This window comes from Aplosporella prunicola, assembly GCF_010093885.1.
Source record: "Aplosporella prunicola CBS 121167 unplaced genomic scaffold K452scaffold_4, whole genome shotgun sequence".
Lineage (NCBI taxonomy): Eukaryota > Fungi > Ascomycota > Dothideomycetes > Botryosphaeriales > Aplosporellaceae > Aplosporella > Aplosporella prunicola.
In genome coordinates, this window is record NW_022983532.1 from 1104003 (window position 1) to 1126259 (window position 22257).

General features: G+C 55.1%; 9 protein-coding genes across 9 annotated transcripts; 3 read left to right on the forward strand and 6 right to left on the reverse strand.

Moving 5' to 3' along the window:
* The first annotated feature begins 58 nt into the window (after positions 1 to 58).
* Positions 59 to 3181, forward strand: K452DRAFT_244065 (uncharacterized protein). Its single transcript, XM_033537935.1, has 2 exons — positions 59 to 327; positions 385 to 3181. Exons 1-2 carry the CDS (start codon positions 146 to 148, stop codon positions 2687 to 2689), a joined length of 2487 nt encoding a protein of 828 aa, XP_033401456.1. The 5' UTR covers positions 59 to 145; the 3' UTR covers positions 2690 to 3181.
* A 218-nt stretch (positions 3182 to 3399) lies between these two features.
* K452DRAFT_265059 (uncharacterized protein) lies at positions 3400 to 4303 on the reverse strand. The gene is made up of 3 exons (XM_033538727.1): positions 4213 to 4303; positions 3887 to 4139; positions 3400 to 3821 (listed from the first exon to the last, which is right to left on the reverse strand). Exons 1-3 carry the CDS (start codon positions 4218 to 4220, stop codon positions 3465 to 3467), a joined length of 618 nt encoding a protein of 205 aa, XP_033401457.1. The 5' UTR covers positions 4221 to 4303; the 3' UTR covers positions 3400 to 3464.
* A 145-nt stretch (positions 4304 to 4448) lies between these two features.
* On the reverse strand, positions 4449 to 6043 carry K452DRAFT_356135 (uncharacterized protein). The gene is made up of 2 exons (XM_033546020.1): positions 5350 to 6043; positions 4449 to 5299 (listed from the first exon to the last, which is right to left on the reverse strand). Exons 1-2 carry the CDS (start codon positions 5546 to 5548, stop codon positions 4503 to 4505), a joined length of 996 nt encoding a protein of 331 aa, XP_033401458.1. The 5' UTR covers positions 5549 to 6043; the 3' UTR covers positions 4449 to 4502.
* A 571-nt stretch (positions 6044 to 6614) lies between these two features.
* K452DRAFT_305712 (uncharacterized protein) lies at positions 6615 to 12454 on the reverse strand (the record flags this gene model as incomplete). The annotated part of the gene is made up of 2 exons (XM_033542919.1): positions 6615 to 7662; positions 7713 to 12454. The coding sequence occupies 2 exons, from the start codon at positions 12452 to 12454 to the stop codon at positions 6615 to 6617; spliced, it is 5790 nt and encodes a 1929-aa protein (XP_033401459.1).
* A 342-nt stretch (positions 12455 to 12796) lies between these two features.
* K452DRAFT_284121 (uncharacterized protein) lies at positions 12797 to 15820 on the forward strand. The gene has a single exon (XM_033539895.1). The coding sequence runs from the start codon at positions 12802 to 12804 to the stop codon at positions 15529 to 15531; it is 2730 nt and encodes a 909-aa protein (XP_033401460.1). The 5' UTR covers positions 12797 to 12801; the 3' UTR covers positions 15532 to 15820.
* Positions 15821 to 16170: 350 nt separating this feature from the next.
* On the reverse strand, positions 16171 to 17538 carry K452DRAFT_244072 (uncharacterized protein). Its single transcript, XM_033537936.1, has 2 exons — positions 16640 to 17538; positions 16171 to 16564 (listed from the first exon to the last, which is right to left on the reverse strand). The coding sequence occupies exons 1-2, from the start codon at positions 17312 to 17314 to the stop codon at positions 16247 to 16249; spliced, it is 993 nt and encodes a 330-aa protein (XP_033401461.1). The 5' UTR covers positions 17315 to 17538; the 3' UTR covers positions 16171 to 16246.
* Positions 17539 to 18092: 554 nt separating this feature from the next.
* On the forward strand, positions 18093 to 18882 carry K452DRAFT_284124 (uncharacterized protein). Its single transcript, XM_033539896.1, has one exon. It carries the CDS (start codon positions 18187 to 18189, stop codon positions 18583 to 18585), a length of 399 nt encoding a protein of 132 aa, XP_033401462.1. The 5' UTR covers positions 18093 to 18186; the 3' UTR covers positions 18586 to 18882.
* A 1466-nt stretch (positions 18883 to 20348) lies between these two features.
* K452DRAFT_295329 (uncharacterized protein) lies at positions 20349 to 20898 on the reverse strand (the record flags this gene model as incomplete). The annotated part of the gene is made up of 2 exons (XM_033541796.1): positions 20349 to 20779; positions 20883 to 20898. The coding sequence occupies 2 exons, from the start codon at positions 20896 to 20898 to the stop codon at positions 20349 to 20351; spliced, it is 447 nt and encodes a 148-aa protein (XP_033401463.1).
* A 585-nt stretch (positions 20899 to 21483) lies between these two features.
* K452DRAFT_305717 (uncharacterized protein) lies at positions 21484 to 22137 on the reverse strand (the record flags this gene model as incomplete). The annotated part of the gene is made up of 1 exon (XM_033542920.1): positions 21484 to 22137. The coding sequence occupies one exon, from the start codon at positions 22135 to 22137 to the stop codon at positions 21484 to 21486; it is 654 nt and encodes a 217-aa protein (XP_033401464.1).
* Between the last annotated feature and the right edge of the window lie 120 nt (positions 22138 to 22257).

Sequence of the window (22257 nt, forward strand, 5' to 3'; positions counted from 1 at the left end):
ACAAATGGGGTCATCGGCTTTTGCCACGAGTCTGCGGGGTTTCAGGCGTCAGCAAAATCATCAGCCCTTTTGTTCGGACGGTGCTTAAACGACGCTCCATGGCCTCGCCCGGCTGATCTCTGCCTTGCCGTCCATTGAAGATCCCATGCCGGCCGCCCAGCAACCACCGGCTAAGCAGCAGCGAAAGGCGCCCAGACGGCATGTCACGACCGCCTGTCTGGCATGCCGCGAGTCCAAGATCAAGTGCGATGGCGCGCAGCCTAGCTGTGAAAAGTGCAAGGCCAAAGGCAAGGAGTGCAGGTATTCGCAAGACGAAGACAAAAGGAGGTGAGCCTTCTCCCGCCCCGCTCCGCGCCAAACGTCGTCTGACGCCTCCTCCCAAAGGGTCTCACTGCGCAATGCCATTGAGATACTCTCGGCACGCGTCGACCAGCTAAGTCACCACGTCCTCGCCCATGGCCTGCAACTTCCCCCAATGGAGCCTGCCCAGGCCGCTCAGCTGGTCCGCATCCTCGACGTCCTCCGCCTCCCGCAGAGCGCCATGCGCCGCGCTTCTTCGGCCGACGCGCTAAATCCGCCCCCAGACCCTGGTACCTCCCTGGATTTTGCTCCCGCTGGCTTCGACTGGAATTTGCTTGACCCGCAGACCTGGCCTGTCTCGTATGCCGCTAACCAGTCCTTCAATCCTGTCATCGAGCCCCCACCCGTTCCAAGAGCGTCACTTTCCGAGCCTGTCGTCCCACCGCCGCAGCACCACCTGGCTTCACCCTCTCAAAGCCTGCCGCAACCTGCGACTGGGCAGAATACGCCGCAAGATGCTGCAGACAACAGCGATGACGAAAGCGAAGATGAACTGATCAAGCAGATCTCCGTCCGAATGGGCTCTCTACAACTTGCCCCGGATGGACATTTACGTTACTATGGCCCAACGTCGTCTCTTGCCCTCCTACGAGACTTTCCAGACACGGACCATCATGGAGTCAACCGATCTGTCCGTTCCCGTGGACAAGCAGCCTTGGAGGCCGCAGGAGTAGGGCAATCCGTTGACCGTGCCATAGAAGAGCATTTAATAGGCCTCTACTTTGCTTGGCAGGATCCGTTCTTTCACGTGGTGGATGAAGTTATGTATCGGATTGGAAAAGAAGAGTGGCGTGTTCAGAAGCAGGATGTTGCATATTACTCAGAGGTACTCACAAACGCAATGTGCGCCGCCGGCGCTGCGTTCGATGGTCGCTATCACCCGAACTTCGTTACCTGGCCAAAGTCTTTGGGCGAGTTCTTCGCGGACCGGGCCAAAGCCCTGCTCGAGCTTGAAATGGACAGCCCGTGTATAGCAACAGTACAGGCTTTGGTCATCCTAGGCGGCCACGAGATGGCCTGTAAAAGAGATGCTCGCGGATGGTTGTACAGTGGCATGGCTATGCGATTGGCCTTCGACCTGGGGCTCCATCTGGATATGACCTCGTACATAGAAAAGGGGAAGATGAGCTCTTCTGAAGCCGAACTGCGTCGCACAACTTTCTGGGGAACCTATGTTGTGGACCACCTCTCTGGATTTTACTATGGCCGACCTGTCAGGATCAACAATGGCGAGATATCAGTCAGCAAGCCTGCCTCTGACCTCACATCCTGCATGATCAATCCATGGGTAGCTTACGGCTCTCAAAACGCGCTAGCATCAGACCCTTCTCTGAGCTTCCAAGTGCCCGTGGAAATTGTGACTCGACAGTCCGTTGAGTTGTGCGAGATCATGGAGCCGCTTGGTCACGTCCTTTATGGTGTCTCCGATATTTCCAAAAAAGACCTTCAGGAACTCTCCTTTCGTGTTACCAACCAAATGTTTAACTGGAAGGCCAGCCTGCCACCACTTCTCCAGGTCGATCACCATGACACTACCACGGCCTATCTTCCACACGTACTTCTCCTCCACATGTCCTACCATCAATTTATGATCTACATTCACCGGCCATACGTTTCCAAGACTTACATCCAGCCCTCACCTCCCCAGGGCCCAGGTCATGTGCACGCTCAGCAGATGTGCATCGAATCGTCCATCGCGGTTGCAGAGCTTCTTCGCCTCTACGAAATTCGGTACACCTTCCGTCGTATGAACATCCAAGCTGTTAGCATAATCTTCACGACCTCTCTTATCCTAATATTTATCATTTGCTCGAAACGCGGGCTCAGCCACTTCAGCAATTCGAACAATCTCACGGGCGGTACTAGTGCCGATGGAGCAAATGATGCAGCGTCACACCTTAGCGTATGTTTCAGGGCGCTAGAGGACTTGACGCAGAGCTACGACTCGGCAAGGCGGACAAGAGAGTTCCTTGTAGCTCTGCAACGCAGGTGGGAGAACCAGAGCCGCGGCTGGAATTCAGCAGGAAAACGGTTGCCCAAAGACAGAGATAGGCCACAGCCGGCAGTGCAGCAAGACCAGAAGAGGCCACGGGCAAGCACGTACGCAGTGGGCACTGGTCCCTTGGCCGCAAACCCAACCGCCAATCGACCAGCAGCCACAGCTGCGGGAGGCTCGGGTGCCGGTACCGGAGAGTTTGAGCTTGATTGGGGAACCTTTGCATCGGCGCGCGGAGGAGCAGATGCACAAAACGCAAGCCCGGATTCATTGGGCGATGACTTGCTGGCTCAACTATGTTCGATTGGGCCAGCAGGTGCGCCGTTCTCTTGATGTAAAGCGTCTCCCCACCACTCGGTTCTCAACCGTACCGTCGTTGCCAGGAAGCACCATTGCTTCCAGCATGTGCAACTGCTGCCCCTGCTCTGCCTTTGGCATATCATTGGCAACATTTGAGTAATTCCTGGGGAGTATCTCACCTCTGAATATGGGGGATGAAGAAGCAAAGTTGACGCAGAGCTGTAATTGCATATCCAGTACTTGGTTGCTCTCATGGCCATATTTCAGGACTGTTTAGCCATGCTAAATGTCCAGTCTCCGCTTTTGGTTTCCGATACCAACTTACTAAGTGTACTTTGCTAGTAGGTTGTCGTCTATCTAGATGTTGACCTTTACTTCGGTCTACTACTTTACGAACCTTCTCTAGATCTTGGAAGGCTGTTTGGCGTTATACCCTTGGTTTTTAATGAGTTTTCGTGTTAAATTAGAACTTTGTGATAATTTACTTACCACTTTGAAAAAATCTACTACTGATTTGCTTCCTCGTCTTGCTTGTCTGTGCCGCTTTAAGTAGAGGGCCATTTGAAATATCTGGTTCGGTTCTTGCTGTGAAAAACAGTCAGGACTTAGATTAGGCTTGTTTGGGAAATCGACTCTCACGTCCAAGCAGAAACGGCTGGCCAAAAGCAGCACGGCTTAGAAAATTCATGCCATTTATAAGGCATTTATTCACCATAAACTTTGCACAGCAGAGCTTATGCGAGGCAGCAGGGCAACAGATCTAGGTATTTTTGAGTCTATACAAAGGTCTTAACATAAAACAAAGCATTTAAAGCTTGAGCAGGCCCTTGTCCTGCAGGTATTTAACGATGAGGGCAACGGCATCCTCAACGCTAGTCTTCGCGCTCTCGATCTTGATCTCCGGGGTCTCAGGCTCCTCGTAGGGGGCGGAGATGCCGGTGAACTCGGGGATGATGCCGGCGCGGGCCTTCTTGTAGAGGCCCTTGGGGTCGCGCTTCTCGGCCTCCTCGACGGGGATCTGGACGTAGACCTCGATGAACTGGAGGGGCGTGTCGCCCTCCTGGGTCTGGGCGTGCAGGTCGCGGGCGGCCTGGCGGTCGGCCTTGTAGGGGGAGATGAAAGAGGTGATGGCGACGGTGGAGGAGTCGGCGAAGAGCTTGGCGACCTGTAGCAATGATTAGCTAGTGCGTGCGATAGGCGACAGGGCAGCAATGGGGTCTGCAGACGTACCTCAGCTATGCGGCGGATGTTCTCAGTCCGGTCCTTCTCGGAGAAGCCAAGGTCCTTGTTCAGGCCGAAGCGCACATTGTCGCCGTCGAGGCGGTAGGCCGCGACGCCCAGGTGCAGCAGGTGCTGCTCGAGGGCCGTGGCGATGGTCGACTTGCCTGACGCGGACAGACCGGTGAACCACAGCGTGAAGCCCTGCTGCTTGCGGTATTCGCTGCGCTCCTTACGGGTGAGACCCGCGTGCCAGGTGATGTTGCTGCGCGGCGGCGGAAGCGGTTAGCGACATATGTGGGCAATTGGCGGGGTAGAGGGGTAGAGGAAGCACATACGTAGCCATTGTGTCGGACGGGGAAGGAAAGAAGACTATTGGGACGCGGATACGGGAATGTGGGGTGATGATAAAGACAAGGAGGGAGGAATTGGAGAAAACACAGCGGCTACGATGACGGGATGGAGCTTTTATTAGCGTTGACGTGCTCCAGCCTCAACGCGTGGCCTTCATAGGGCTGAAACGCCGCCATCGTCAATCACCACCACAAACATGCACACCTGGTCAAACAAAAACCTGTCATTCTTCAGAGGTATCATCAAAAGAACTTGACATCTACGAGTCGCCCGCTCAGAGGAACCCAAGAAGTATACCAGAAAGAGCAAGGTACCACCGACTACCCCACACGGCCGCCGAGCCTTCAAACGGAGTCGCGGTTGGGCTGCTGTGCGCAGCGGAGGTCTGAGATTGGCTTGCAGTGCCAGTTCCAGTCACACTGGTTCCTGCGCTAGATCCTGTGTCCGATGATGCCACAGGTGCAGTGGTCTCCTCCGGCGGGGGAGCGGCCGCCGTACTTTCGACTACAGCCGTCGTGCTCGCAACCTGGGCCGTCGTAGTCTCGGCGACGGAAGCAACCGACGTTTCTGCGGCACTGGTCATCACTGTGGTGCTCCAACCCGCCGTGCCACCCGCACCCGCACCCGTCGATGCAGCGATTGTGGATAGGGCCGAGCCGAATATGGTCGTCGATCCAGGACAGACTGTAGCCGTCTCGATGACAAAGATGGTTGTACCGTCCGCATCGGTCGTCGTCCTTGTCATGCTAGTGACATAGGTGGTGACAGCCGTGGCCGTCTGTGTGATGGAGGCGCCGCCAGAGCCGCCAGCAGAGAAGCCGGCAGAGAAACCCGCGGACGCACCAATAGAGGCACCAGCGGAGGCGCCGATGGAAGCACCGATTTCAAGGGTTGCCGTTGCCGCCGCCGATGCGCTGCTGATGCAAGTCCCAGAGATAGGTTGGCCCATGATTGCGCATGCGGTCTCGAGAGGCGAGATCAAAAGAGAGGCGTCGAAATGGCTGTCGCAGTTCTTTCGAGCGCAGTTGACGACATTGGTAAGGAAGTCCCCATTGCTAGCTTGGCACAGGCCTGGATGACATTAGTAAGTGTACTATGGTAAGGCAGGTGTAATGTCTTACAAGAGATATCCCAGAAGTCGCAGCTTGCTTTCTGGCTGCTGATGCAGTTCGACCAACATTTCGGAAGCACATCCCAGCCCTGGACGTCGAATGAACCGTCAATATCCAGGCCAGCTGAGATATCTGTTCCGTAGGTCCCGAAAGTGCCGAAGGCAGTCGAGATAAAAAGCGTCAAGGCGTAACCGCTGAGTCGGATCATGGCGAATAAGTAGGTATAATGCTTTCCGGACAAGAAAGAGAATGAACGACAAGGAAGATAGGAAACCTCTGGCTTAAAAGAAGGACATAAACGCAATCCAAAACATCTCACACCAAGTAGACATTGCCTTTAAATACATGTTTAAGCGCTTGGTTATCCCTCGTCCATCTGGTGCGTTGATCGTCTCACGAAACCAGAGATGCTTGTGCACCGCCTCGCACAGCCCCCTCCCCGCGACCACCAGCGCAAGGCGCCGCTGCGGCCCCGGCGGGTTGCTTAGCAGGAGCTTAAATCTGTTTCATCTGGCTTGATTCTCGTCGAACCATCAGCCTCTTCTGCTTTCGCCTTACTATCACTCTCGGGCGGCAAGGGTGGCACTTGTTCTCATTGGACGCTTTGGCAGGGCGTCGCCACTCCACCGAGGTCCACTAACCTTATCCCAAAAAGGAAGGAATATAGGCAAGGGCAGATAGACAATGTGAACAGCGATGCGGTAAAAAAAAAAAAAAACCACGAAATGATGCGGTGGCAGTAGGACAAGAGCACGATGCGATGGCGGGTTCATCTCGCCATTAGCATTGGGACTATACAATACCTGCAGGACCAAAGGCGCGTAGCATCGCATCGGCAAGGGTACCTATAAGGCAATCAAACACTACGCTAACCCCAAATAGGCATCTCTCAGGAAGGCCTAATCTCCATGATGTGCGCTCCACTGCAGACAACTCATGGCCGGTGTCGTTTGCCCAATCGCACTGATATCCATCACGACATCCGAAATGAGTGTACTGCAGAGGATGAAACCGTGAACCTCTAGCGGCGTGATGGGCCAGCAATACCCAACTTGAATATTCTGTCGTGAGACAACATAGCAGATGAACCAGTACCTGATATTCGACCGCTCTAACGCTTCTAATTATGTTTCGAAGTCCTGCTTCGTGCCTTCCAATGCTGCTCCGAGAAACAGCTCACCAACTCTGAAGAACAAATTCCCCTTTTCCGTTATCCCAAAGCCAATATTCGCTCAAAACAATCCAACGCGCCGTCGATGCTATCGTGTACACATTCACTCGTTACCTGCCTTCGTCCCCTTCATGGCAGCACCCCCGACTTTCTCCATTTCTTTTCCTTTGCTCGATTTTTTGATCACCCCTAATGTCACCAGCCTATCCCAGCACTTGTCTTTCGACAACGCGTCCTTGCGGCTGAACTCCAGCCCGTCTAATTGCTGTAACCCTTTGCAGCTGTGCCCGAGCAGCAACTCGTATACTCTCCTTCTCATCTTAGTGTCTTCGTCCAACCTCGACATGTACTGCACGTCTTTGGTCTTGACTGCATTTGGCAGAGCGTTCGGCTCCTGACCTTCCAAATCGTTGTCGTCAAATTCCTGGGATCGCGCAGTCACCGCAGTGACCTTGGATAGCGGTGGGTAGAACCCTACGCTGAAAGGGTTGTCTCTCAAGTCGATACGCGAAAGCGAAGCCACCTTGGCAAGGACCAACAAATTGCGCCGAAGCCGTGCCAATCTGTTGCCTGCAAGCAGCAAGGCATCAAGCTTCTTAACGTTGAGAACCGGGCGTAAGTCCTTCAGAGCATTGAAATTGAGATTAAGGTAGCGCACGTTTGGCGCGAGTTGACCGAACTTCTCCGGAAGGGTTTGCAAACCGCATGATGCAAGCTCCAGACAATGAAGATTGAGGAATGAATGCGGAAGGGTGAATGTAGTAATAGTGTTGGAGGATAAGTAGAGCTCGTGAATGTCAGCGTTTGCGAGGAAAGATGAAACATCGAAGGGGCCTTGAATCCGCTGGTCTCTGGCAGAGAGTGCTCGAAGACTGTGCAGACCCCCAATGCCAGAAATTGATGAGAGACAATTCGAGTCGAGATCCAGTGAGACCAGTGCAGGAAAATGGCGGAGGTCGACGCTCTCTAACCTGTTCTGACGCAGAGAGAGCTTCTGAATTTTTGACACTCGGAGAGATATGGTACTCTGCGAGGGAAACCGGGCTAGCTCATTTTCATCCAAGTTTAGACGCTGTAGTGATGGCAGAGACGACAGGTTGCGCACACTAGCAACCTCGTTTGCAGAGAGATCGAGATCCGTAAGCCGGTCCCTATTCAAGTTAGTATTGCTCCAATCTTCAACATCGCTGGGAAAACCTACAGTTCAGCGCCCTCGAAGTCCGCTTTTCTGATCCTGTTATTCTTGAGACTCAACTTAATAAGTCCGTCCAGACCTAATAGACCCTCCAGACCCTCTATCTGATTGTTGTCCGCCCTGAGTTCTCTGAGATGTATGAGCCCTGAAAATCCCTTCAAGCTCTCAATCTGGTTTCCGCTGATGTCCAAGTATTGGAGGTTCATCAAATGGCCCCAGGCGGTCAGGCTCGTCAAGCAATTACCGCTAACGTTCAACCTCCTGATGGATGGCGGCGCTCCTGCCAGTTGCGCAATATGATTGTCACTGACGTCCAGCTCCTGGAGGCGGTAGCACATCTCATCGAGCCTATGGAGCGTTGGCAGTCCTTTGTCCTTTAATTCAACTTTCCGCATATCTTCCCAGAACGGCTCCCGAGATCGGACGTCTTGCAATGCCTTGACGAGCTCCATAGTGCCGTTACCAAATCGGTCTTCATTGCCGTTGATGATCGAGTTACCGCCAACATGACGCTTAACAAGAGTGCGGTTGGGAAGCTCGCGCTCATCAACTTGGTTTACTGTGAAGTCTGGGAGCTCTGAAAGCATGAAAGTGACGTCTGCATAAGCATATTGGCTGGGAGATGCAGGCGCCGCACCCTGGGATACAGGCCCAAGGCTAACGCGGAATGCCCTGCGAGATTGTTCCGATTGATGTTGGACAACAGAAAGTTCAGTGTGGCCTTCGGCTTGTAACGGGGTAAATTGGCGGCTGGAGTTTGCAGAAGGTTGAAAATTTTGGTTGTTAGCTGAGTGAGAATGGCTGGGCGGGCCTCGCTTGAGAGTACTGGCGTCAGAGGGTTCATGTGGGTTGAACTGCGATTGATCTTCCATGCCGGGTTCGATGACAGGGTAGTTCATAGCATCTTCGGCACTGCTATAGCTCTGACGTGCAGTAGCAGTCGGTCGAGGGTTGCGAGAAGAAGCAAAGGTATGGTCAACATTTATACGTCCCTGTGTACTGGGAGTAGGCTGACTAGCACTGCGGCCTTCGGAAATGCCGTACTCATATTCCACAGCTGGTGAGGACGGAATCTCAGGTATGGTCTCCGGTTGAAGAAATAACCTGGGTTTGATATGGTCCGCGCACTTCTCGCTATAGGACGTCGCTCGAGTCTCAGTTTCGCTGTCGCTCGAAGAGAAGTTGGTTGAGAATTTGGACGGAGCGGTAGTACTACTCCTAGGGTCGGGCAGAGGAGGCTCTGCTTCGTCCCGCGTTCTGGGTCTAGTAGTGTGGGCCGATTCGTCCGATGGAGCTACTACGGATATCGTCGGACCTCCGCGCTTGGAGTTGGTGGTAGAAGCAGTTGAGAACCATTCATCACGGTAGGACCTCTTTGGTGGAGATGGAGATGGCGGGTATTGGCTCATGCGCTTGAGCTCTTCGACTTCGTCGATTGTCAGATCTGGGATACCCCTCAAGGGATCATCCTCGCTGTTGGTCATATTGCTGATATCAGTCGCAGCCGCTGCGCCATTTCGTGCGTTTCTTCTCTTCACCCAGATGCCCTTTTCACGATCAAAACTCATACCCGCAATCTCTTGAGGAATGAGATGCGCCACGGCCTCGGGGGCCAAGGTAGCAACGTTGTCAGACCGTCGCGAAAAAGTGGTATAGTTGGTCCTTCCCATTGAAGAAGCCATCGTGGAAGGTCGTGATTCATACATGTCGTCTGCAGGGGCTGAACGTCTGGAAATCGAACGTCCGACAGAGTGTCCATGATTCCGGTTCCGGTTTGTGAGCTTGTTGGTGAGGATGCGGATGTTTTCGGTTTGATCGTCAGAGAAGTCTGAGGAGTCTTCATCGTGACCTTCCACATGGGGCATTTTGAATGACCGCAAGCTAGTTGGAGTGTAGTCTTCTTCATCCTTTTCTCTGTATTTGCGTAGATGGCTGACTACTCGTTGGTCATGGCTTCGAGCCGCTGGATTTCTCCAGCCACTCCTAGCGCCATCACTACGACTTGGCGGTCTCGAAAAGGTAAACTGCGACGATGGTATACCAGGGGTGAACGGCGACCTGTACCGGGTCGGCGTGCCCGGCGGGCTTGACTCAGTCAGACTCTCCAAAGCGCTATTAGGTCGCCCTTTGGCGCGTATATGATCCATAATTAGCCGAGCTTCATCCAAGAAGTCTTGCGTTGTAACCGAGCGCTTCCGCTCCTCATCTCTCATCCCCTTATTTAATCTGATGCTGAAAGCAGCAATCTCGCCAGCAATAGCTCTTTCGTTTTCGCCGTCTGTAGAGATGTCGCGGGATGTTGGGCTTTCAAGGTGTTCTTGAATAGCATGCAATCTTGGTGTACTCATCAGATACGCGTCAGTGGCATCCAGTATATCAGCTTGAATCTGCTCGCGTCTGCGTTGACTTGGCGTTGGATTCCGAGGGCGAAGTATGGTCCTGCGAGCAAGCACGTCTGGTTCTGCGGTGTGCTTTAAGTTTTCTTCGCGAACACGTGTACGTTTTTTGCTGGGGTCGGTTTCTACAGTCGCGGGGGAAGATGGTGTAAGCTGCGGAATGGGCTCCGAATAAGCCATCAAATCGCTGGAGAGCAAGGTCCGACGCCTTTTCGGTGTCGGATTCTTGAAGGGCGACGTTGGTGGTCGCTTCCCTTCAGACACTTCTGTGACGTTCAGAAGGTCAAGCTGCCCCTTCTTAGCGGAGTCACTGTTCCTGGAGCCAACCCTAGGGGATTTCGGGATCTTGATCGAGTTCTTGTTGGAGAGAGTGGTTGTCCAGCTTTTCACAGACTGTCGTGAAAGTTTCCTTTTCATACGCGTAGTAGTGTTTTGCTCTCCGTCGTCGACACTGAACATAAACTTTGGCGGAGTTCCTTTAGAAGAAGTCCGAGAAGGCGGACCTTGATGGCCCGAGTCTTGTTCATAAGCGTCCCTCGATGATGGAAATGAAAACTCATCATCCGGGAAGGGATACTCATTAAGGTCGCCTTGGCCAAAGTAGCTAGCCGCAGATTCTCGTATGGGTTCATGGATCTCAGGAATCAGGTTGGCCGCGGCATCGTTCTTTTGAAAACTTGCTTCCTCTACGGAAGGGAGTCGCGACTGGCCTTCAATGTTTCGTTTGGCAGGTGATGAACCCAAGCTGCTTTTTTTGCTGTCCTGTGCATTCTCCTGAAGCTGTATGGTGTCTTCCAATTGGCTCATCCTACGATGCAGTCTTGCGGCAGTGAACGTGTCGTGGTCCCCGAAGAGTTTTAATGGTGTCGGTCTGTCCGGACTGAGGAACGAAGCATTTCTGTCAGGGTTGAGGAAAGAAGAATTCAGGCGAAGGGCTGGGGTTTTCGGTGAGATCGGAGGGCTCATGGGCCGGGACATAGCTTCGATATGCTTGAATACACTCGGCGGCCTGTACACTTGCGGAATGGGCTGTCCAGTTTCATTCTTATGGTTGACCGGAGTGGGCTCTTCGACATTTGAGCTTGACAGTTTCCGGCCAAGTGGTGAAGGGCTCAATGGGCGCCGCATGAAGGATCCATCCGCGGAGAAGCCACCTCGCTTGAGATTCACGAATTGGCCTACCGAGAGCTGGTCCGGTGTACCTGCAAGAAGATCTTCAGGCAGTGTCTCCGAGCGGAGCTTTGCGAACGAAGACGAGTCCGATCCTTGACTGGCATTAAAGTCTGGTTTGTTGGGGCTTTCTTTCTCGCCTATTTGGTCCCGCAGGCGCGCCAATTGCGACTTGGTGAGGTCGATCGCCGCGTAGTCGACTCCACCATCCGTCGTATTGTGCTTGGAAATGAAAACTGGGCTGAAGGTCTCGTCGGCAAGGTCCGTCTGTCCGCTTGTAGCTCTTGATTTTTCATCTTCGTGCTCATGTCCAGGATGCAAGTGCGAAGCTCGGGCCTCGTCCGTTTGATGGAAGCTCTGCGGCTGAAAGGTGTCTTCGCCGGCTTCGGCTTTTGCGTCATAGCCATTGTGTACCACCGAGCCAGCGTCCGAATCGTTGTCGTATTCCCCGAAGCTATCCTCAGCGGAGTCATCCGCATCTGATCCGTCCGCGGTGCCGTCTGGCGCGCGGCTAAAAGCCTTCTCCTGCGTCTGGCCGTCGATGACAGAGTCTTTGGCGTGCGCCTCGCCCGTGGGCCACGGCGGTGGGCTCGATGGCAATGCGCTCATGTCTTTGAACAGCGGAAGTCTGCTTTTTTTCTTGCTTCCTGGCGCGCGTTGGGTTGGGGGCTTCTGGAATATGTTTTCCAAGCCCATGGGGCTAAACAAGTCGCGCTGCTCGCCGTAACCCATCTTGCCCTGTATGAGACGGCGCTTCCACTCGGGCGTGTCGTGGGACTTGTTTGCCTTGTTCGGCGGGGCCTTTTGCTCGACGGTGCCGTACTGGACTACGGAGTCGGACGAGGAAGCAGACGGGGAACGGTCGGCAGGTGGTGGGGGCGGGTCATCGGGGGCGTCTTGGTCTTCGGGGGCGGACGAGTTGGTTGGAAGGGCGATGTTGTTGTCGCTCTGGCTGCGTTCGGCGAGGGCAGCTTTGCGCTTGCCGGGAAGCGGCCTGGAGAAGTTGTCGCTCTTGGGGGTGGTTTGGGCGTCGGGAGAAGAGCGCAGGCGCGGGACGCGACTGCGCGCGGGGGATTTGATCTGGACGGAATCGTGCGAGGCCGACGACACAGAGGAAGCATCGGACGGCGACGGCTGGGGAATCCAGTCCTCGGACAGGTCGTCGAGCCACAGATTGGACATAGCGGCGGGCGACAATCTCGGCGCTTCGCGACGGGCGTGGTGGTGGTTGCGCGCGAGCAGAGGCAGACGCGCCTGGCGGGAGAGGGCGTTGGGCGGAGAGGCGGCGAGTGACCTGAGACGCAGGTACCTAGCAGCCAACGGCGCGCGATGATCGACGATCGCGACGTATTTGTGTTGGAGGCAGACCCAGCACAGACGCCCGGTGGATTCTTGGATGCCACGCGGGAGCGGCTGGGGTGATTGGCTTCTGGGGTATCCATAGCAACGCCCAACGCCCTTCTATCCTCCGTCATAGCGGGGCTGGGACACCGACTTCTTTTCTCTTTTTTAATTATCCTACACCGACCATGGTGCACTTCCTGCGCCATCCCAGCTACGCTCACCTGAGCTTTGAGCCTCTCGCCCCGCCCGAGAGCCACATCCTCTGCCCCGACTACTCTGCCGACCACCGTGAGTCCAAACGCCGTCGCATCGAGGACTTGGGCCAGCGCTACCTGCAGGGCCACCCGCTGCACATCCACTCCGCTGCCCTCAAGGGCCCCTTTAAGCCTGGCTGGAGGAACCCGTGGAAGCAAGCCAACGATGCCGACCACAAAGCCCGCGAGAAGCGACGTCGGCGGCAGAAGCACAGGGCCGAGAAGGCCGCCCAGCTGCAGAAAGATGGCCTGGGCAAGACGCCCGCTCGGCCTGTGGATCTGACCGACGACGCCCAGCCATCTGACTATAGCCATGAGTGGCTTAGGCGTCGGCCCTTTGCCAAAAAGCCCTCAGTTGCCGCATCTGATGACCCGTCCGGCTTCCAAGAGCCTCTCTCTCACCTTGAGCATATTACTCCATCGAAGCCATCACAACCCCGGCCCGCTGGCAAGGTAAAGGATGTCCTGGACAAGATCAACCACGTGCCACAAACGAGGTCGTCTGTGCCGGAGCCGCCTCCTACCACAGCGGTACACGCGAGGAATGCCGGCCGAGTCCCTGCGCTCGACCATAACGCTGATATACCTTCCGAGGAAGGCACTTGCAAAGAAACAAGGCCACATTCCCCGCTTGGTCGTTCAGTGAATGGCTCTACTGCTCTCTCTGCAAGCTTATCCTCTGTAGAACGAGATCAGCTTGCAACAGACCAAGGGTACACGCCAAAAGCGAACGTAGCCCAGAAACCGCTCGTAGAAGATAATCCGCCAGAAGAGTCCGCAACGACATCAATGCAAATTGATACCAATGGTGGCGCAGCGCAACGCCTGCCTCTGCAGAGTATAGATCAGTGCGGAGACGATGCCAGAATGTCTCATACTCCTGTACCTTTGCAATCAAATGTTGAGCATGACAGTATTGTCGACGATGCTGACTCGGTTAACCTCATGGTACCTAAATTCCCGAAAAATTCCTCGGGTTTTACTGCGATCAATCAACGGCCCTTGCCGCTGACGGCTTATCCTCGTCGAGAATTTAGCGGCTCCCCTGTCCCCAGAACTGTGCTTGCCGACAAATCAGACAACAACAACAACAACAATCGCAACGTTTTGGCTGATCCAAGCAATTCTCTTAAAGACGGAGACCTGGTAGCGACCGCCATGCTTGGAGACAAGCCGTATTCGGTAGATGTTTCTACTGCACTGTCTCATAACTTAGACGGGCAAGAAAATGCGGTTGCCAATAGCAACTGCCGAGGTGGTACGCCAAACGTGAAAGAAAGGCAAATGCCGCTCAACCAAACACAGCTTCAACAGTCAACAGAGAAACACGTTGCAAAGAGCCCAGCTGTGGAGGAGTCTGCTCGTAAGCACCTAAATAAGAAGATGGCACAGAAGAAGAGACAATATCTCAATGCCTCACCAATGAACACGTCCTCTCCTGGATTCAGTTACCGCAAGATTTCTGATCCCACTAAGAACCAGCCACAGCTTGGGCCGACGGATGATAACAAGACAGAAACGACAACAACGAAGAAACAAGTCCCCCGCCGGATCGACTTTGAGTCCTCGATGGATTGTGGTCCCGCACCTCCAATTTTAGAACGTTCGGCTGAAAAAGAGACTGCCACTCTCGACACCCCAGAAACAGAAAACCTTGCAGGAACTACCCCACAGCGACCTGAAGCAGAGCATGAACACACTATTGTAGGCGATTGTAGTGGTGCATTCCGCATATCTTCCACGCGCGAGCTATCCACTCAAGCAGCTTTGCTTCTTGCGCAAGAAGCATTCCAAAAGGAACTAGTCTCGCCCCTCAAAGAAACCAGCATTGTCATATCCCCTCTGCAGCCGAAGATGGGTAAAGGTATCGAAGGACAGGACGAGTGGACCACAACACCCCCATCATCACAGCCAGAACAGTTTACGACAATTACCCCTTTTAGGGAGTTTAACCATCGAAAGAGCCCTTCGGCCTACGGTCCACCAGGCAATGTCCCAGTCAGCACGCAAGATCTGTTCAATGCAGCATCGCCGTTCATGTTCAGTACAGTGAAGAAGAAGGGAAAGGTCCGAAAAAGCGTCAGCATCGCTGATATTTTACTGCCTGAACCAAAGGACGACGACATAGGCAAAACCACCACCCCTGCCGGCAATCCCAAAGACAATCACGGCATAGGCCGCGCAGGCCAAGTCACTGAAGCCGATGGCAGCATGACCATGATGCCCCCTGACTGGAGCGCCACGAGCCTCGCCACCCCCTTCCCATCCAAGCACACCCAGTCACAGACCCCGCATTCGCTTCCCTCGGCGATGAAATCTTCGGCTTCGAAATCACTACCCCCAACGAGCTCAGCCATCGCGCCAGACACTACCACTACCACCGCCATGGACAGCAACGCCACGCCGTTGGCGGCGGCGTATGAGCACAATTCGTACACGCTGGCGCCTGAGTCGGAGCCGCCGGGCTCGGAGAAGCGGCGTGCGGGCTCGGTGTTTGGTGGGTCGACGGCGTTGTTCGAACCAGCGCAGCGGAGGCCTAGTTTAGATGACGTGGATGTGGATGAGGCGCTCGAGGATGCGGGGTCCTTTTTGCAGGGATGGGATGTGGGCGCGGAGTTGAGGAAGGCTGCGAGAAGTAGCAAGGGGACGCCGGTGAGGTAGGAATGTGTGGTTTGGTGTGAGTGGGTAATTTTTATTTTCAGTGTGTTTACGCTTTAGTTGCTGCTTTTCTTTTTGTTGAAAGTTTGGCTCTGATTGTGGGTTTGCTTGGGTTCGTTTCGTTTCGTTTTTACGGTAATAAGGCAAGTATTGGCTCATGTGTATACAGAGCCTGTATAGCAAATATTTTGTTGAAGTATTATATAGGACAAATTGTCTATAGAAGGTATCTGGTGTTTGTATGAAGAATATAATCACTGTGAGAGTATAGGTACTCTTCGCTCTTACCACCCCGTATACCTATCATTGTTACTCATCACACTGTTCTGGAATTGCCCGTGGGTACATATAGTCTCAAAAGCAACCGTTAGATCTGGTACGATATTATGCTCTCCTCTTTTGTCTTCCAAAAAACTAACCCAAAGACATGACGTTTACACTTTTGCTGCGTATTCAGATGTTTAGTCGGTGAGCGGTGGTAGTGATATTGCGGTGGAAAAATTTAAGCTATAGTAAGGGGTTGTATATAGGAGTTGGGAAGTTGTGTTTGTGGGAAAGGGGTTCCCATATGACCAGGGTCTCTGTCTTTGATGCAGATATGATTTGGAGAAAGGTTTGATGGTAAGCAAGGACACAGTGCCAGCGACTGATGTTTGTTCAAGTATTCGCCCGATCCCCGGATATTTCAAAAGAACAGGTTCGTTACACATCAGTGAAGCTACTCTCCCTTCATCTCGGCCTTCATCTCGCGCCCCTTTGCGCTCCACGGAAAATGCAGAATAGGAACGACAAAGAAGCTATTCGAGCTGTCCGTCAGCCCCGCAAGGGTATTATACCACGCGATAAACGCCGCGACGATACCAAACGCGCCGCCCGCCCTCGTAATAGCCACGTTGGCGGCGCCCGTCCCTTTGTTGTCCAGGTACGAGATACCGAGCAGCAGGAAGGTGATCCAGACGGTAAGGAGCAGCGAGGAGAAGGCGAGCGTGGAGCGCAGCGTGCACAGCCAGAGGATGAACGTGAATATGAACCAGCCCTGCTTGCACATCAGCACACGCCCAGAGCACAGCAACAGCAACAACAAAACAGCAACAAAAACAAGCGCACGCACCATAAGATAAAGGCCAAAAGCATTCGCAAACTCAGCCGTCTGCCCCCCATAAGCAGCAATAACGCCAAACCCGCCCGGCGTAAACACAATCCCCAGACTGATCCAAAACCCACCATAGCTCGCCAGCGCGGTTGCGCCGAACGTGTTGCCCACGGCCATTTCCCACATGCCCGCCAGCAGCTGCACGAGCCCACCGTACGCGAATGCCGGGCCCACGATCAGGTTCGGCTGCGCGACGCCCCGCGCCCCGAGGTTCACGAGTGAGAGTAGGAACGTCGTCAGCGCGAAGCCGGATAGGCCGAGTGGCGCGGGGTTCGCGAACGTGCGCTGTGGTCGCCAGAGCCCGGGTTGGAACTCGCCGCCGAAGGCGGGCAGGCGCGCCGAGTTGCTGTTGTCGTTGTCTGAGGGGATATGTGCGAGCGGATTGCCGCCGTAGGGGCCCCAGCTGTGGGAGTTCGGGGGCTTGGCTGCTGCGGCTGCTTGTTGCTGCGTGCGGTGGCTGCTGCGTGGTGTTGGTGGTGCTGCTGCGGGCTGGTCATCTGCGGCGTGGGAAATGCGTTCGTGGTGCTCGCTTTGGGGCTTGTGGCCGTCGGGGTAGTACGTGTCACCGACGATGCCATCGTTTCCGGGATGCGTGTGATAGGAGGCAGTTTCCGTGCTGGTCGAGTCTGACATGGTGGTTTTGTGTATACTTGGCGGGGCAAGGCAACGAAAGACGGGTTGTTTCTGATGACGATGGAAACGATGAACCGGAAAAAAATTGGCTGAACGAATGGCCTTTGATAACGGAAACAGAGACGCTGGAAGGGAAATGTGGGGGTTGCCATAACTCCGCACTTAAGCTGCTTATCCCACGGGGTAGTGTGTGGGGACGTGTGGGAACGACGGTCATCGGCAAGGAAAACGGCTAGTTATCACACTCTTACGCGTTCATCTGCTCCAATGGCTCTAGCAGGCTGTCTTCTCGGGAAGATCTAGGTTAGTTGGGCATTGGCTACTGCATGGTGCATCCGACCTTACGGTTAGTCATAATATCCTGCGTGCTAGGAAGATTGCGAAGAGCGGGATGGGAGATTGGCGTGGGGAAGCGTGTGATTTCACTTGGGAAGCAGTCGATGGCGTGCTGGTGCGGTGGTCTCCAGGATCGTCGTGGCGGTATGGCTTGATGCGGAGAAGGGTGATGGGAGGTGCAGGCGGCTGTCGAGCCGCCAACGTCATTCCTCCACGCGAGCGCCACGCTGGCTTGGAAAAAGCACGATGGGCCAAGACTTTAGAAAAGACATACATACTCCTCACCAGGATGTTTCAAGAAAACAATCCCTGCTGGATGATCGTCGCGACGGTACCATTGGTCGAAGAAGTGAAAGCAAACATATATAAGCCGACACCGCCCTAACCTCAACCACGTCTTCGATTCCGCCGAAACATCAGTGAGACAGAACAAACGGGTGCCTGACTAGACTCAGCTAACCAGGGAGAGAGCAGGAAGACCAATTGCAGCCGTCGATCGTCAGCAGTAACCCTAAAGCCAAACTCATGTTCCCTACATGCAAGGGGGTCAGAGACATCCATCCATCCACAACATCACCGATCCCTTTGGCGTGCTCACTGACTCATCGACCCCATCGGGCCCAACCAACCAACCCACCCTCGCACAACCTCAAGCCAAAAAGGAAACCCCCTTACATCGATCGCATCGCCCCCGCGCCCCCCTCGCATCCGCACGCACGCACGCACCCGCCCAGCCGTTTGTTCGCCCGCCGACCCGGACGCCTGCCACACCCCTTGGCACCGCACACCGCACCGCGCAGGCAAGCACGGCAGGCACGGCAGGCACGGCAGCAGGCGGGGCGCGCTGCCTCGTCCCGTCCCGCGCCGGTGCCGTCGTCTCGGCCCACCGTCCTGGTCTGCGTCGGCGGGGTGCAGCGAACCTACAGCCAGGCTAGGCCAGACGAGGCGGGTAGGGTCGTGTCGTGTTGGCGGCGCGAGGCCTCGAGACGGTTGGGTGGGTGGGTTTGTCGGCGTGCGTGCGTGCGTGGTGGTGTGGATGGCGCTGTCGCAGCGAAGGAAGAAGAACCTTGCCTAAGAGAAGGTGAAGAGGGAGAGGAAGAGCCTAGAGAGCGTGACTGCGCTTGCACGCTCGCGGAGGCGTGCAGGACAGTGTGTAGGTAGGTAGGTACGTCGTCTGCCCTGGCCGGGTGTAAATGCTCTTATACCCCTCCTCCTCCCCCTTCTCCGTCTCTTCCAAAAACAACAACAACACCACCCACAAAATCCAGCAGAAACAATGCACTCACAGTAGCCACTCCACTTCCGTCCAGCTCCTACACATGCCTATACGCAGCAGCAGCAGCAGCAGCACAAGGGCGATCCCCCTCCCCCGCAGCACCGATCACCGCTCCGCGGCACGGCGCGGCGCGGGCGGGCAGATCCCGCGCGCAGGCACGTGGGTAGGGCGGCTGGGGTAGGTGGCGATCGGGTCGCGTGGAAGCGCAGATAGGCGAGCGAGAACCAAGCGAGCAAGCATTGAGCAAGCGAAGTCGAGAATGCGGGGGTGCGTGGGTACTGGACTTGTGGGAGCGGCGCGTCGCGCGCGCTGTATAGATAGGGGAGCCATTGGGGCGTGGGATCTTCGTGGGCTGGTGATGGTGATGGTGGGGAGGGTGGTGCTTGGGAGGGGGTGTTTGGAAGGTGGGTGGTAGATAGGTGAGTAGGTGAACGCGTGAGTGAGTGAGGGAGGGAGGGAGGGAGTCGGTGGTGGGTGAGTTTGTCGGCCACGCTTTGCTTTCCGGCCATCTAAGCCGGGCTCGCAGTCTGCCTGCTTGCGTAGAATGATCTAGCCCTGTCCCAGGGACAAAGGAAGTATAGCATTTGCTTTTCTCTCTTCAATCTCCAAAAAATGCGAGTGAATCGGAACGCAGCCGCCTGGCGCAGGCGCAGCTGCAGAAGGTAGGTATGTCCGGCATAGCTCATTACAACAGGCCTCGAATCCAGAGTCGACCATACATACACAGCACGCCCATCCTCCGCGACCCTCCGTAACATCTCCTGACCGCAGCAGCGCTGGGCGAGACTGGACTAGACAAGTCTGCGTGCGCGCATGCATGCAACTGTGCGCATACATACACACACACACATACATACTGTACAAGGCGGCGGCGGCGCTGCGCTGGCGCAAGGATGGATATGTAATTTCTGAAACCGCCCCCCGCGGGGAAAACAATACGAGGTGCAGGACGACAGCGGCAGGCAGGTCAGGGCACACAAAGCCTGCGTGGCGGCGTGCTGCGGGCAAGGACTAAAACGACGACGAAGAAAGGGCCAGTCAGTGCGTCTGCTCGACTGGAAAAGAAATGAACGTGAAAAAAGAAATAATAATAATAATAATAATGAAAAATTTTTTTTTTTTTTTTTAAAAAAAAAAAAGCAAATGGTTGCAGAACTTGTACGTACCACATACAACGCAGCCGGGGAGAAAGCGCCGAGAGCCACGTTTTTCTTTGTTAGGTTTCCGTTTCCCTGTCCAGCAGCAGTGGCAGCAGCAAGCAGCAAGCAGCACGCAGCAGGGGCCGCAAGCGCGCGCCCAAATCCCCAAACTCCAACCGACAGACCGACGCCGTTTCCAATGCGCGCTGATGAAGCCAATCTCGCATCCACATCCACACCCACAAAGACGCGTCCCCTTTTTTCCCCCTCCCGCGCATTCACCTCACCTCCTCGCCATAGGTTGCTGCTGCTGCATCTGCTGCAACTGCCACTCGCGCGCCTGGTCCACCTGGTCCTGATAGCGGCGATATTCCTTTGTCCACACGCCCGCCCAATACCTGGCGTCGTCGGCGGCGCCCTCGACGCCGCGCGTAGCCACGTAGGTGCCCGCGGCGAGCAGGGCGGCCAGCAGCGCCAGCCGCACAGCCATGCGCACCCAGTACATGACGAGGCCGTAGAAGAAGCCGAGGATCTTGAGCGAGAGCCACAGGATGATGGCCAGCAGCGCGAGCGTCGCGAGGTCCGGCTTCTCGGCGAGCTTGGCCACGAGCGTTTGCGCGAACGGGACGACGTGCACGCGCAGCGTGTCGTAGAGCGGGAGTAACGGTTGCAGCGAACTGCTTCCGACGTGTTGGAGCAGCAGCGTCGCCCAGTCTTTTGTTTGCCGCGGAGAAAAGGGATTAGCCTTCTGTGTGTGCTTGTTGTTGTTGTTGTCTGTCGACGTGTCGCCGGTGGAGCTGCTGGGTTATCGACGTACCTTGGATCACGTCCATGGTTGGCAGCCGACGGTTTTATTATGGCCCGCGTGTGGTAATTTTGCAGGGTCCTCGCAGGGTCTTATTTATTCACCGGCCACGGTGGAGGGTGGGGATCAGCGTTTGATGTTCCGCTGTCGCGACGATGTTGGTTGGTTGTAGTGGATCGGCGGTGGAGCTGTTTTGTGTCGCTCCTCCGCAGCGGCATGAGAGCGGGAAGCTTGGCGGGGGTCCTTGACAACGCACGCCTTAAAACAACGCTTCTTTGCTTCGTTTCGTTTTCCTCTTCAATCTGTTTCGTTTGCTACTACTACCTACGCGAAGAAGCTAATCTGCAGAATGAACATGATTCTTCGTCGTCCTCAAAAGGAATAACAAATGATAAAAAAAAGAACGAGCAAAAGACGACTGCCGCCTCCAATCTCTTTCATGCCCATCCATCTCTCTCCATGAATGCTAGTCATATCCCTTCGACGCCGACATAGAACCCGTGGTATAAAGTTTGATATCTACGAAAAAAGAAAAAAAGAAAAAAAGAAAAAAGAAATCAAGAAAAACCGTGACGCCGTTACAGGTGGGGGTGTATATGCTGATCTTTCTTGTCTAGATCTTGTTGTACGCAGCCATGTGGAATCCAAAGTCAAAATCAGAAGCCTCGGAGATGGACGGATAGTGCACATGCGTGCTCTTGGGCGACATGGCCTTGGAGGCGCGCGTCACCGACGGCGGTGGCGGCGACATGGGCGACGCCGACTTTGTTAATGTTGATGGGTAGCTCATGTCGCTGCTCGAAGTGGGAGAATACGGCGTGGGCGGGCGCTCTTGCAGCGAGGAAAGAGAGGATTTGTTGCGGGCGTGGAAGTCGAGGTGTTCTCCGGGTTCTGGGGTCCGGCTCGGCTTGGGACGGTAGGTGTACATGAGGGTCGGGCTGTTGATGGGGCTCTCCAGGCTGTTCGGACGGCTGCGGCGCGTGCGACTTGGTAGGCGGGTGAGGGCCGGGGCGGGTGGTTCGGGCATGAGGTCGTATCTCTTCTCGCGCCATTGGATCTGCTTGCTTGGCTTTCTCCAGGACTCGAATTCGGCGTCGTCCAGCGGAGTGACGGCTCTGGGGCCCAGAATGGCGCCTTTGGCTCTCCTCCTCCTACAACAGAACAAGGATAGGCCGACCATGACGCAGACAGCTACTCCGCCTAATGCACAACCAATGATGATGGCGAGGTTACGGTTGGACGAGGCAGCGTCGGAGTCGGTGCTCATGATGCGACGACCTTCAAGCGGGCAGGTTGGAGCGATGGGAGTCTCCAGACCAAGAAACGGAAGGCCAATTGAGGCAGTATGATATAACCCAAAAAGCGATGGAAACGGTGAGGCAGGGTG

What these genes read in the sequence shown, in the direction of transcription:
- K452DRAFT_244072 (XM_033537936.1), bottom strand. Translation starts at nt 17,314, where the DNA reads ATGTCAGACTCGACCAGCACGGAAACTGCCTCCTATCACACGCATCCC. An exon ending in CTTTTGGCCTTTATCTTATG is followed by an intron (nt 16,565 to 16,639) that starts GTGCGTGCGCTT and finishes ATGTGCAAGCAG; the next exon opens with GGCTGGTTCATATTCACGTT.
- K452DRAFT_244065 (XM_033537935.1), top strand. Translation starts at nt 146, where the DNA reads ATGCCGGCCGCCCAGCAACCACCGGCTAAGCAGCAGCGAAAGGCGCCC. An exon ending in CAAGACGAAGACAAAAGGAG is followed by an intron (nt 328 to 384) that starts GTGAGCCTTCTC and finishes CTCCTCCCAAAG; the next exon opens with GGTCTCACTGCGCAATGCCA.
- K452DRAFT_356135 (XM_033546020.1), bottom strand. Translation starts at nt 5,548, where the DNA reads ATGATCCGACTCAGCGGTTACGCCTTGACGCTTTTTATCTCGACTGCC. An exon ending in CGACTTCTGGGATATCTCTT is followed by an intron (nt 5,300 to 5,349) that starts GTAAGACATTAC and finishes AATGTCATCCAG; the next exon opens with GCCTGTGCCAAGCTAGCAAT.
- K452DRAFT_265059 (XM_033538727.1), bottom strand. An exon ending in ACATCCGCCGCATAGCTGAG is followed by an intron (nt 3,822 to 3,886) that starts GTACGTCTGCAG and finishes TCATTGCTACAG; the next exon opens with GTCGCCAAGCTCTTCGCCGA.
- K452DRAFT_284121 (XM_033539895.1), top strand. Translation starts at nt 12,802, where the DNA reads ATGGTGCACTTCCTGCGCCATCCCAGCTACGCTCACCTGAGCTTTGAG.
- K452DRAFT_284124 (XM_033539896.1), top strand. Translation starts at nt 18,187, where the DNA reads ATGCAAGGGGGTCAGAGACATCCATCCATCCACAACATCACCGATCCC.